This window comes from Coccinella septempunctata, chromosome 1 (genome assembly GCF_907165205.1).
Source record: "Coccinella septempunctata chromosome 1, icCocSept1.1, whole genome shotgun sequence".
NCBI lineage: Eukaryota > Metazoa > Arthropoda > Insecta > Coleoptera > Coccinellidae > Coccinella > Coccinella septempunctata.
Genome location: NC_058189.1, coordinates 55,243,412 through 55,255,788, shown reverse-complemented (window position 1 = coordinate 55,255,788; position 12,377 = coordinate 55,243,412). Strand labels below are relative to the sequence as shown.

The 12,377-nt window shown below is 34.6% G+C and overlaps 1 protein-coding gene across 1 annotated transcript in view; it reads right to left on the bottom strand.

Moving 5' to 3' along the window:
* The window catches only part of LOC123310286 (sodium-dependent serotonin transporter), a 53,881-nt gene that overhangs the window by 23,143 nt on the left and 18,361 nt on the right, over positions 1-12,377 (bottom strand). The window contains exons 2-3 of the mRNA XM_044893755.1: positions 4,842-5,006; positions 2,954-3,161 (exon numbers count right to left, since the gene is read on the bottom strand). Of these exons, the coding sequence (XP_044749690.1) occupies positions 2,954-3,161; positions 4,842-4,961 (328 nt within the window). The 5' untranslated portion in view covers positions 4,962-5,006. The remainder of the gene's footprint in view (positions 1-2,953; positions 3,162-4,841; positions 5,007-12,377) is intronic.

Here is a 12,377-nt window from a genome sequence, read left to right as displayed (position 1 = left end):
TGGGTTATTTTGCAACGAACGAAAATGATTGCTTTTTCTCCCTCAGTTCTTGTTTCTCTCACTTGATACAGTCATAACTACTAGATTCTGTAATCTGTAATATGTTTGAAGGATCTCTCGATAATTCTTCTAGTCTCGGATTCTAATGATATGAACGAGAACGATGATAAAAAATCTGAACATCCTAGAAATATCGAAGGATTTTCTACTTCTCTTTACTGACTGTCTGGTACAAACGTTCTCGATTAAATTGGAAGAAAAATTAACGGCTGCAGACAAATTATTAAATTCTTCAAGAGATTAATTACCTAATAGGGGCATTTTCCAAATTTATAGAATATTACTACCCCACTTCTAATTTCTGGGTGCTTTGTCTACGAATTAGGACAAATTCAAATATCTTCATGTATCACTGGTTTTATATTCAAAGTTTTGATTGGAAGTTTTCTGCTAGAGGATTATAGAGGCTGAACTTTGAAAATAAATTACCAGTTTGAACATGAACATTTTCGCCTGGGATTACGAAATATAGAGGTGATTCAGCATCCCAGTACATACATTTATATTTAGTTGTTAGAATGTGTGTTCTACCAGGTACTTTAACATATCAAAATACATTACAGATGTCTTTGAAAGTAGGGAAAACATAAGGAACATTTCACTGAGTATTTTTCTATGAGAGATATTCTCAAATTTGAATGAAATATGGATATTGAAATCTATAAGAATCGTCCACTCTTGATATTTCAAAACCAACATGATCATAGTAATATTCAAACTGAGTTAATTATTATCAATTGATTATTTTTCAATGAAACATTCTCTATAGCTTCAAAAGCAAGTTGCTTTCCATAAAATGAAAGAGAGTTATTCTTTCTGGTGCTCATTTCGATTCTGATCCGGATGGAACTCAACTTTATCTTTTCAATGCAAAAAGTAGGTTGTCCTAATTATAAAGATTTGGGGGGCACTGATATCGAATTACAAAAAGTTTGAGAGTAGGGTGCCTTTGTGACTACTCGAGTGTAATTTGAGAAATCTGGAAGAACTTTAAATTATCGAAAAATCCAAATGAACGAGAGTTATTGACTGTAATATAGAAAAGTCTGATAAACAGGACATTATGTTCAATGGCCGTTTAAAAAAACAGCTTCTTCTGTATTCAACTGACCAAGATATCTTCAGGATTCATTCAAAATATTCTCTGAAAGTCTCTCTTTGCTATAAAGTTGTTTAATGTAAATTAACTTTAAATTAGTTTAAATGAATATTATTATTTAATACTCAAATTATTCCAGCGAAGAAACTATCTGGTTTTACAGCTCTTCATACATTCCAATTCTTATAATGAGGACTCCCACAATCAAGAATGATCCTCAGATGGAATATTACGTTTTATGTCACATTGTTAGGGATATCTATCCTGTTTCCTTTGGCGCGGTAGTCCTGGCTCTTAATATGATCAGACCAATGGTCTATTGAATTTCGCGAGTGAGTTATAAGTTCGCATAGTGAATGAAATTATCCTTATCTTCGGCATAGAGGGCATAACTCGATAACAGCATGAATAAACAGGAAAATTTGCCTGGTGAAATACGCTGCAGCTGTATGAATAGGCGTTAATGATCCATGTCACATGGATGGCTGTCAGGAAGTTTTTTTTTGCCATGCAGAATCGATAAATGAATCATTACTAACAGGGAGCGATTCTGGCCATTTGATTTGAGAACGAAATCTTCGTATACGGGATGTTGACAAGTTTTTAGAGGTCTTTCATGTGAACTTAAGCCCTTAGGCTTTTTCTCTAGTTACACGCCAGAATCCCCCGCAAGAATCTTTTTTTCTTATTCATATTATACTAGGTACTGAAAAATTAATTTTTGATGTTCAAATATAAAATGTGTGATTGATTTTTTAAGTAAAAACTGTAGAAAGAAACAACTTTCTTTCTTCTATAATTCGTTTTGAACAAATGTATTCTGTCTTGTAATTCGTTGCTAAAAGTAACGGTTTTCGAGAAAAAAATTATTTATCAACAGTTACGTAGAGCGTGAGTCGTATAGACTGGAATTGTCTTATTCGAACTTTGGTAGATATCCTGCTGACCATAGATTATAATCGTTGATGCTGACAATGCTGGCATTATAGGGGAACAGTACCAAATTTTTTTTGTTGCCTTCTTGCTTCCATATAATGTCTGTTCAATTCATCGAAGCAGGTGTTACTTAGAAAAAATTAATAAGGCCCACAATATTTTTTGGGAAGTAATAAGTCTTCAAATTGTTTCTCAACTATTTATTTACATTCTGTATACAGGGTGAGTCTTTGACACCTACAAATATTTTAATAGATTCTTGACGTCAAGAGAAACACTCTTTTTTTATCATTTTTTCCCAATCGGCTTTGTTTAAAAGATAAAGACTGTTGAAGAACCATAGAATAATGTTTGGAATATAGTTTTTGATTTGATGAATCTATTTCGAATACAAGATATCACCTCTGTCTTCTAGTTTTCTCATTATGACCAATTTGATGTTCAAAAATAAAAAAACCTGTGGAATTCGAAAAATTGGGTAGTTTGACCGAATGCAACTATTTTTGAAAGATCCACAGATGTGTAGTGTCTCAGATTTAGCTGGTTATTCTCAAAGTAATTTTGTTTTTCCAGGGGTGGCACAGCTCATTATGAAAACTTAAAATGGCTATGTCTTTTTATCAGGATCGAATCGGAAAACATGCAATAAGAAAAAAGTGTTTCTTTTGACCTCACAAATCTACTCTTACAATATTTGTATGAGTCAAAGACTCACACTGTATATGAAAAGCAAAAAACTTTCGGATAAACCTTATCCAGTGCCAAAAAATTATCGCCTCTCCTCTGTGTTGAAAATTTTAGTAAGAATAGTTTAATCTCAAGAAGATGAGAGTTCATTCAACATGATTCAATGATTACCTCCGCCATTTTGATAGCAAATATACGGAAATCTCCACACGTTCCCCAAATCCACAGCGAATCCAACAACAGCAAGCAAAAATTCCACCTTTTTGTCCCATGTTTCCCTCGCCCTGTCAGGGGTTAATGCTACTACCACTACCCTTGTAACGTTGTCTTTCACTGCCTTCGTTGATTTTGCATCTTTAGAGTTTTTCGAGACGTCATTCTGGAAGAAAAGTTCACATATGCATTTGAAATTTTGCTTACGGATCGTGTGTTCAGGTTATACAGGATGTCCCGAGAGTAATTGTACATACTCTTATCAGAGATAGAGTAGGACTAGTTGAGTACGGATCAACTATAAAAACTCAATTTCTGGCTTTTCCCAGAAAGCTACAGGGTGAAGTTCATGGAAATACCTCCATCGAAGCCAAACTAATAGACAGAATTTATTGAAACTTGGGAGGTTATTGACATGCTGAGATCGAGTCAGAGATATATAAATTATTTCAGTATTCCAAGGCCGGAATAATAAATTTTCATTCAAAGGGTTCAGGGTAAAAACATCACTTTGAATTTCGAATTCCAAATAATTGTTTCGATTTTTAGAAAGAACCTGAATTAAGCTTCAATAAGTAGATTCACTCAAAGTTGTCACATCTACAATACTTTTTTTATGAATTTTTGAAATGGAGAAAATTCGAAAAATTGAAATTATGAACAAAAACAGGACTGAGATATCTCATGATTGAATATGCAACGTGGAAGTATTCGTGAACACTTATTTATATAGTCGGGAGGTTTAATGAACACATTTAGTAATGAACTTTGTCCAATTTCAAAAATTGTATTGTAGATGGGATAACTTTGAATGGTACCACGTATTGAAGCTTAATTAAGGTTCTTTCCAAAAAGCGAAACCATTATTTGAAATTCGAACTACAAAGGGATGTTTTCACCCTGGACACTAATGAGGATTTATAAGCTTTGGAATATTAAAATTCAAACGAATCTCTGTAACTCGAACTTCAAGGTACAGCCAAAGAAGTTCGAGCTATGGAGAGTTCGAGTTGAAGAAATACTAAGTTCCCTAAATTGTTTACTGTAGGAAATTTTTTTTCATAGTTTCTAATATAAGAGAAAAACCGTAGTCTCATTAATTGAAAATGCAAGCTGGGTTTTTTCTTCAATTCCAGTTGAAACATCAGCGTCACAATGGTACCAAGATTTATTTCTTGGAGATCCTGCAATATCGCCTTTATATTCAGATCTATCCTATAACATTTTCCAAAGAAACTGAAGCTACCATTTATTAATTATTATTCTAAAAATTCTGATACAGGTAGCTCACCTTCCATGTGTCCCAAAAAGGTTCAGAATACTAGCTTAGGTTAAATCTACTTTCCATACGTACTGTCACAGATGTTTAAATGGAACCCAAGAGATGAACTCGAGAATTTAAAGGTGAAAAGTTCGAGTTGAAGAGGAGTTCGAGATAAAGAAGTTCGGTTGTAACTTATATCTCTCTGACGCGATCTCAGCATGTATCAATAACTTCCCAAGTTTCAATAAATTCCGTCGATAAGTTTGGCTTTGATGATACTCAGTATTTCCATATATTTCGAAAATCACCCTGTAGCTTACTGGGGAAGGCAGAAATTAATTTTTTACAGTTTATCCTTACTCAACTAGTCCTACTCTATCTATGATAAGACAACGTACATTTACTCCAGAGACATCCTGTACAAGATCAATATAATAAATTTCTGAATTGTTCTCAACCTACAATGTCCACAAGACTAATTGAAATTTTCGCAATTTTCCACAGTTAAGATGACTGAGATACCCAGGTGAATACCTTTGATTTCGTATGGCACAATCTACTTTGAATACTCTGAAACCTCACCTTTTTATCATTGTAATCATTGGAGTTTTCAGTGGTAGGTGACCTGGCTTGGGTTTTAGTACTGTTCGAGCTGCTTTTTCTACTGTCTGTCTTGTGTTCCGCTTCAGTTGTCGCAGCCATGGTGGAACTAGATTGGGCTAATGCAAGCCGCAGGTATGGGCATCTCTGTAAAAAAAAATTATGTTCATCACACACTTCTTCGCTGAAGAAGAATGTTAAAATATGCTTAAAAACGTCGAAAATCAAAATATGTATTGCCATTATTCACTAAAACTAATTTGTAAATATTTAGAATAAGAGACCTTGTAACACAGACAGGAAACCCATTTCTTTAGATGATAAGGTTAAATATTATAACCTGTCTACCTGGAAATGAGGTCACAATATATACCGTAGATTTGGGTGACTTGGGACGATTTTGAAATTCAACTTGTCATATTTCAAAAAGGCTGACCTATTTGCATGTGAGAAATAGGTTCAAATATGCTAAATGACTCGTACTATTGATAAGGGTATATACCATGCTTAAGAATTCGGATATAAATTTTGAAAAAAATAAAATATACTTGTCCCAAGTCACCCTTCGATTTGGGAGGCTCGGGACACAAGTTAAAATCTATTGATTTCTCAACTCTCAAATGAAATAGGTGACTTGGGACGGTGTATAATTCTGAAAAATTAATATTTGTGATTATATAGCTGCAATTCGGTAAGGAAATTAAAGGATAAACTACTATTACAGCGAAAGTAAATATATTGCAACTCAAATGTGAAAAAACTGAACAAAACAATGGAACTTTGATTTTTTTCATTCTTTGGTGTTTTCCTTGTGGAAATAACGTAAATAATAATATCCTGCGAAAAATCGGCATATTTCCTGCTACCAATGTGCCGCTTGTACCTATCTATACGGCATAGTCCCAAGTCACCTTAAATAAATAAATACATCCCTTTATTCCAGAATAATTTACAAATTATAAAGAAATGGCGTCATGAAAACAATACTTTCTTAACCTAGGGTACCCCCCTTGAAGCCAAGAAATCATTGAGACAATAAGGTTCCAAACTTATCAGATATTCCTTAACTTTTTTCTTGAAAACACTATCAAATCGTAATAACTTTATTTGATTTGGAAGACAGTTATAAAATTTGATGCATCTATAATACGTACTCCTTTCTGTTATTGACAATGAATGAGGAGGATAATTTATATTCAGTCTTCTTGTGGCATAATTGTGACTGTCCTGAGCTGAAAAATTTTCATTGTATTTGAATAGAAATAGGAGGCATTCATATATGTACAATGCATAGATGGTAAATATTTTATTCTGTCTGAACACTCCCCTACAACTATCTCTAAACTTCATCTTATTTATATAGCGTAAAACTCTTTTTTGAATAATAAAATTTTTTTGAACCTTTGCATTTGTCCCCCAAAATACAATGCCGTATCTAATAACAGATTCCAAACATGCATGGTAGAGAACAATAGATTGCTTGATGTCTATAACTTTTGAAACATTTTTGATTGCGAAAGATTTGGTGCTCAGTTTATGGCATAAATAGTCAATACTTATGAGTTTCCCAATCAAGAAATTCATCTATGTAGATACCTAAAAATTTATGGTTTTTTTCTAATTTAATTTGCATGCCATCTATACTCAGGTTTTCAGGTAAATCTACCCTTGACCTCTTTGTCCAAAATAAAATAGAGGTTGTCTTTTCAGTGTGAACTGAAATTCCTGCCCGATCTGTTTATTGAAACATATTGGCTTATGAAACAACAAATTAAATGAATGAGATCCGTGTTGCCGTTTGATTTGTAAATATGTAACCTTGTTTCCTGACATATCTAATATCCCAATATATATCCAGAAAAAAATTAATGCATTAAGTGGAACACATGTTCAGGACACTAGAAAGTATAAGGGATATAAAAAAACGCGCTTTTACTCTCCTGAATTCGTTAATTTTTCCTGTCAATTCAAACGCTCTGGTCACGGCAAACTCAAAAGGAATTAATTGTTAAACTAACCGAAAAGACGCTACACAATATTATAGTTTGTTCCTTCACTCATAAATGGTAAGAAACAAAGCAATCTGCAAGGGGGTAATTGTCACAAGTTACAGGACTGTCCCGAGTTACAGAACTGTCCCAAGTCACCCGAATCTACCGGTAGTTAAAAATTTTTCCAGGTAGTTATGAAAGACGCCCTGTATACTTTTGAGAATTTGATCTTCGAACTAACAACGCAATATGGCGATGCAAGAACTCACCATCGTGAAATATTTCATCCTTATAGGATACGAAGATTGAAAAAGAGTTTTTTTTTCAATTCATTGTTTCAGAATATCACGGCTTTTGTACCATCTTCTTTATCTTCCGCACAAACGAGCCCGCTGGGGCGTGATCCCGAAGATGTCCGTCAATTATCCGCGAGGAACAAAAGTCACAATTTGTCAAAAACAAGACTAGGCTAAAATTCGGCCTTGTCCGAAGTTTTCTGTCGGGATAAGACGGAACGTGTTTTATTGGCATCGTTTTGCGGCTTCGACTTGTAGTGCACTACCTTTTTGCCATTATCCGGTGAATCATATCTTCAGGATGGATGCGATATCAGCAGGGAGGAACTTGGGGAATTCGAGGAAATGATGAATTCGAACGAATTCGCATGAGTCCACACTGTTGAGGATTTCTCGAGTATATTGCGATGCGAAGGAGTTTTCAGTATCCCACAAACTTCATTGTGTCATTAGAGTAAAGAAACATTACAAGGTGTCCCTGGTAGCACATCCTTAAAATTATCGATCAATGATTCGTTTCGACAAAAACAAAGATCGAACCATTTGCCCAACTTTTTGGCCTAACGAGAACCGTTTGTTTATGAAATGAAGTAGAGAAATGTTCTAGTAGGTACTCAAGTAGGTACTTATACATTACATTACATGCATTAAGCAACAGCAGAGGTTTTTCACTGTAGAAGTTGCAATTTACTCATTTGTTTCGAATTGGCGAAGGAACTGGTTGTGGTAGAACAAATCACTAAATTGAAAAGTCCCTGCTCATGGCTGATGGCTACTAGTTGATATATCATGACCATTGAAGCCATTCAATAAATAGTTGATTTATTATTTCTGTTTGGCCATAACGGACAAAATTGATATTCTCGTTACTTTTCGTTTTGAAAAAGGCTCGAACAGATCATTCTGACTTCATATTAAGCAACTTTTCATTAAGAATTAAGGAGTTTGTTGTACTCCTTCTATGAGTGTGAATGATTGTTGAGTTTTTTCGAATGGCAACCCTAACTTTTGGTTCAAGAAATGGTTAAACGTTTAACAAAACGCAGAGCCGAGGATGATTATGTAATAGATTGAGTTTTTTATCAATCCTTCTTTATTATTGGGAAGGAATAGTTAAACTTATTGAATTCGAATTTTTAATTGTTAATTATTTTGAGATCAATGACATACACCCGAGGGATTATTTAGAAGCGTTATGAAGAAACATGCTTTTCCGTAGAGTAGTAATTGTTGAAAGATGAAAGAACGTATCAAACACATGTTCATTTATTTCTGAGATAGTGATTTTCATATCAGAAAAGTAATTCTTTCAAAACTACCCTACGAGAGGAGAATGTTTTCAATAACACTTGAAAAACTTCAATGACTCTTAATGTGTATGTCATTTACCTCGAAATATGTACAAAAAGTAAGTAGTTTTAACCGTTTCATCTCTATAATAAAACAATGACCAAATCATCCTCCGCAACAAAAAGTGTATCTTTTTCTGATTCGAAAAAAAAATGGACATGTTCCAGCATTTTTCTAAAAAACAGTACTTACTGAAGATTTGAATTTTGTGCATTACTTTTCACTAACTCTAAATACACATGATAACGAAGTATTGGGTCATTCAAAATGAATAATTATAGTTGGGGAACCTTACAAGGAAATTCGGGATTCACTCGAGCGTGTCAGGTTAATGTAGGTAAGGGGAGATATCTTAGATCCTGTAGAGTACCTCTACCAAAAATTAGACCTGCTAGGATGTATTGATATCTAGTTAGCCAAGACCAGATCCATGCATAAAAAATTTTGCGTTACCATAGCAACGAACAATAACTCATTAGAAGTGCCAGTGTGAAGTTTGAGGTCAAATAAGTAAACCAGAGTTACGCAATAAATTAAAAGAAAGAAGTTGTCCAACGAAATTGTGAAAATCGAAAAATTGTAGTATCAAGCCATCATCAAGTACCTGTATTTAAAATGGTTAAGAGGTAAGCAGATTTACGAAGATATGCTTAATACCCTTGGTGATCAATGTCCTTCGTATGCGACCGTGAAAAATTGGACTGCAAGCTTCAAAAGAGGTAAGGCCAATTTCTGTATCAGTCCCCGAAAATATATCGATGCAGTTCATGACATGATTTTATCAGACCGTCGAATTGGTCTAAAAAGGATATCTGAAGCACTAAATATTTCATACGAACGCGTTCATCATATAGTTCACATCAATTAGGACATGAGAAAAATTGCTGCAAAATGGATCCCCAAATGTAGACCAAAAGCGTGCAAGGGTAGAAGCATTGCGTTCGATCTGTGCTCGATTTGAAAACGATGTAGACTTCTCAAACCAAATTGTTTGTATGAATGAGACTAGAGTTCATTTCTACGATCCAGAAACAAAGCAACAATCGATGGAATGGCGACGCTCTGGTTCTCCAAGACCTAAGAAGTTTCGTGTCCAAAAATCTGCTCGAAAAGTTCTTGCTTCAGTTTTTTGGGATTGCCATGGAGTAATCATGATTGATTTTTTGGGATAAGGGTAGAACAATATCCGGTGATTACTATTCGACATTACTGACCACTCTTAAAAAGGAAAGACGTGCAAAGCTATCCAAAGGTGTTTTCTTTTTGCAGGACAACGCTCCTGCACACAGATCTCATGTTGCCATGCAAAAAATTCTTGATTTAGGGTTTGAATTACTAGAACACCCGCCCTATTCACCAGATTTGGCTCCATCCGACTATCATCTCTTTCCTCAACTGACCAAAAATGTTTAAAAGGTCGTAAATTTTCTTCCAACGAGGAGGTAATGAAAGCTGTGGAGGTCTGGTTTGCAGAGCAAGCAGAAATATTTTTTTTTGAAAGGTCTAGAGACGTTGCAGGTTCGCTGTAATGAATGTATCCAATTAAGAGGAGAATATGTTGAGTAATAAAATATTTTGACATTGAAATTTTATTTGGTTCTATAGTAGGCTAAGAATTTTTCAATATATCCTCGTATATAGAGGGGGAATTGTCTAGGACAGCCTGTCAGAATAGTACAAGAAAAACGATCATTGTACATACCCGAGCTTGTCAGATTAAGATATATGTGGTTAATTACATGTTGTAAAGTATACATTCTCAATTTGACAATTAAAGCGTGACGAAAATGTGTGGGAGGGCGCCCAACTTGCAAAAAAACAAACATCACGTGTACATTCTGGAGCTTGGTGGCTCTCCTGAGCTTCAAATCGTTTTCACATCATAAAAGTTGTACAGCATAACATTTTCCACAAATCTCGTTCAGAGCAATTTTTTCTACGTTCAGACGTTTTTGAACAATCTCATAGTTCAATCTCCAAAAAATCGTCTTAAGAATTATCCAACCCTGAAAAATATTCGTTTTTTATTAAAACTTTTGAAAATTTCCAGTTAGTAATCTGCATTAGGTACTGTTTTCCTTATTTCTGTTCTTATTTCGTAGTTAGCTAACTGGGATTGACCCCCTTGAGATCTCCGAGTTTACTGTGTACTTCAATTCAGGCCTTAAGGGATTGCAATAATTGTTCAAGATACATAATGTTTGTACTCATGTCATAACAGGTACTAAGTACATCATGTTTAATTCCTCAACCGTGCTATGACATAATTATTGTCCTCAGCTGGCTTCCTCATCCATCATGTTCGGCACTGCATATTTACTGTCATTTTGCAATTCTTCTTAGTCCGATAGACATACTGTTTGCCTCTTCCAATTTATATTGGAAATAGTTGGGATTTCAACGTTTCTATTTTCAGTCTGCATTATCGCCCACAGCTTACATTCCATAAATAATATGAATCTTATATAAAACTAACTGAACAAAACAATATCTCAACGCATTCCTCTCTAGATTACCTAAAAGTCCAGCCCTGAACAATCCCATAGCTGTTGTTGAAATCTTTTCCAAATACGGGGATCCCCATCCTATCGAACATCATAAAAGAACTTTGCAACAGTTTTACGTCCCTTCTTTCCTTTCTCTCCCTCTTCCCCATATGATGTTTTCATTTGCGATAAAAATACCGAACGTGATGAATTATTAATAAAATTTGTCAGGATGATAACCCTCTTACTCGTCCTTTCAAATCCGTACAACTGTTGACCAACCCTAATACTGTTATTAAATTCCAAGTGAATTATTGAAAGTGGAGTTGAAATCTTGATGGAAGAGTCTATAATTTGAAGAATATCCCAGAACAGAGAAACAAAAAGATTAAGATTAATATTAGTCTTCAATTCAAAGGTTTTCTACTTGATTACTATTGAGTCTAAAGGTTTTCAAAGATGTAAAAAAAATCGTCAGGTGTACATACTCGAGCGTGTCAGATTAATACACTGTATATGCCCTACGTGTCTCTGATAATAAATTCATGCTTACCTGACAGTTTGCGCGGTGGGACTGGACGTATGGAAGAGTTGAAAATGGTAAAAAAAAAAAATTCCAGCGTGTCAGATTCTTGGAGGAAGCTACTTTTCAAGGGACTGACAATTAGGACGTGACGCAAGGTCACAGCGGTCCTTTGAAAATGTAAAAACAAATCGTTACTTGTACATACTCGAGCGTGTCAGATTTTCATACAGATGGTTAATCTGGGTGTTTTAGACGTGTTGACCCATTAATCTGACACTAGTCAGGGGGGTTTTCTTAATCTGACACCTTGAAGATGGCGATAAAAATCCCTTTTTTTCGAATATTTCCCTCCCTGTACCTCTTATCGTTATTATATTCATTATGAAAGTTGTAGATAATAAAATTTTACACAACTTTTGTCTGAAGCAATTATACATACTCTTAACCATTCTCGAGTTAGAGGGCGATAAGGGCGAGAAGCTTGGCCACACATGAGAAAGGGCAAGGTCAATGTAGAATCCCAGTCTAATCTTCAATTGTCAAAATGACAAGGTATTTCTATGATGACAATTTCGAAATTAGTCACGAAAATTTTAGTGTTGTCTGTGACTGAACCTTAGAATGTACCGCTAAACACCTCGCATTAATCGCCATATATCTAAAAAACTTTTGAACGTAGAAAAAATTGCTTGGGACAAAATTTGTTGAAAATGTTATGCTTCACAACTTTTATAATGAATGCGAAAAAGATTTGAAGCCCAGGGCAGGAGATAATTAAAAAAAACTGATTTTTGTGACCTTTATGGCCAATTCTTATTGTTTCGGCTTGCTAAAACTGTCAGAATATATTTTTTTTGTTATTTTTGAAT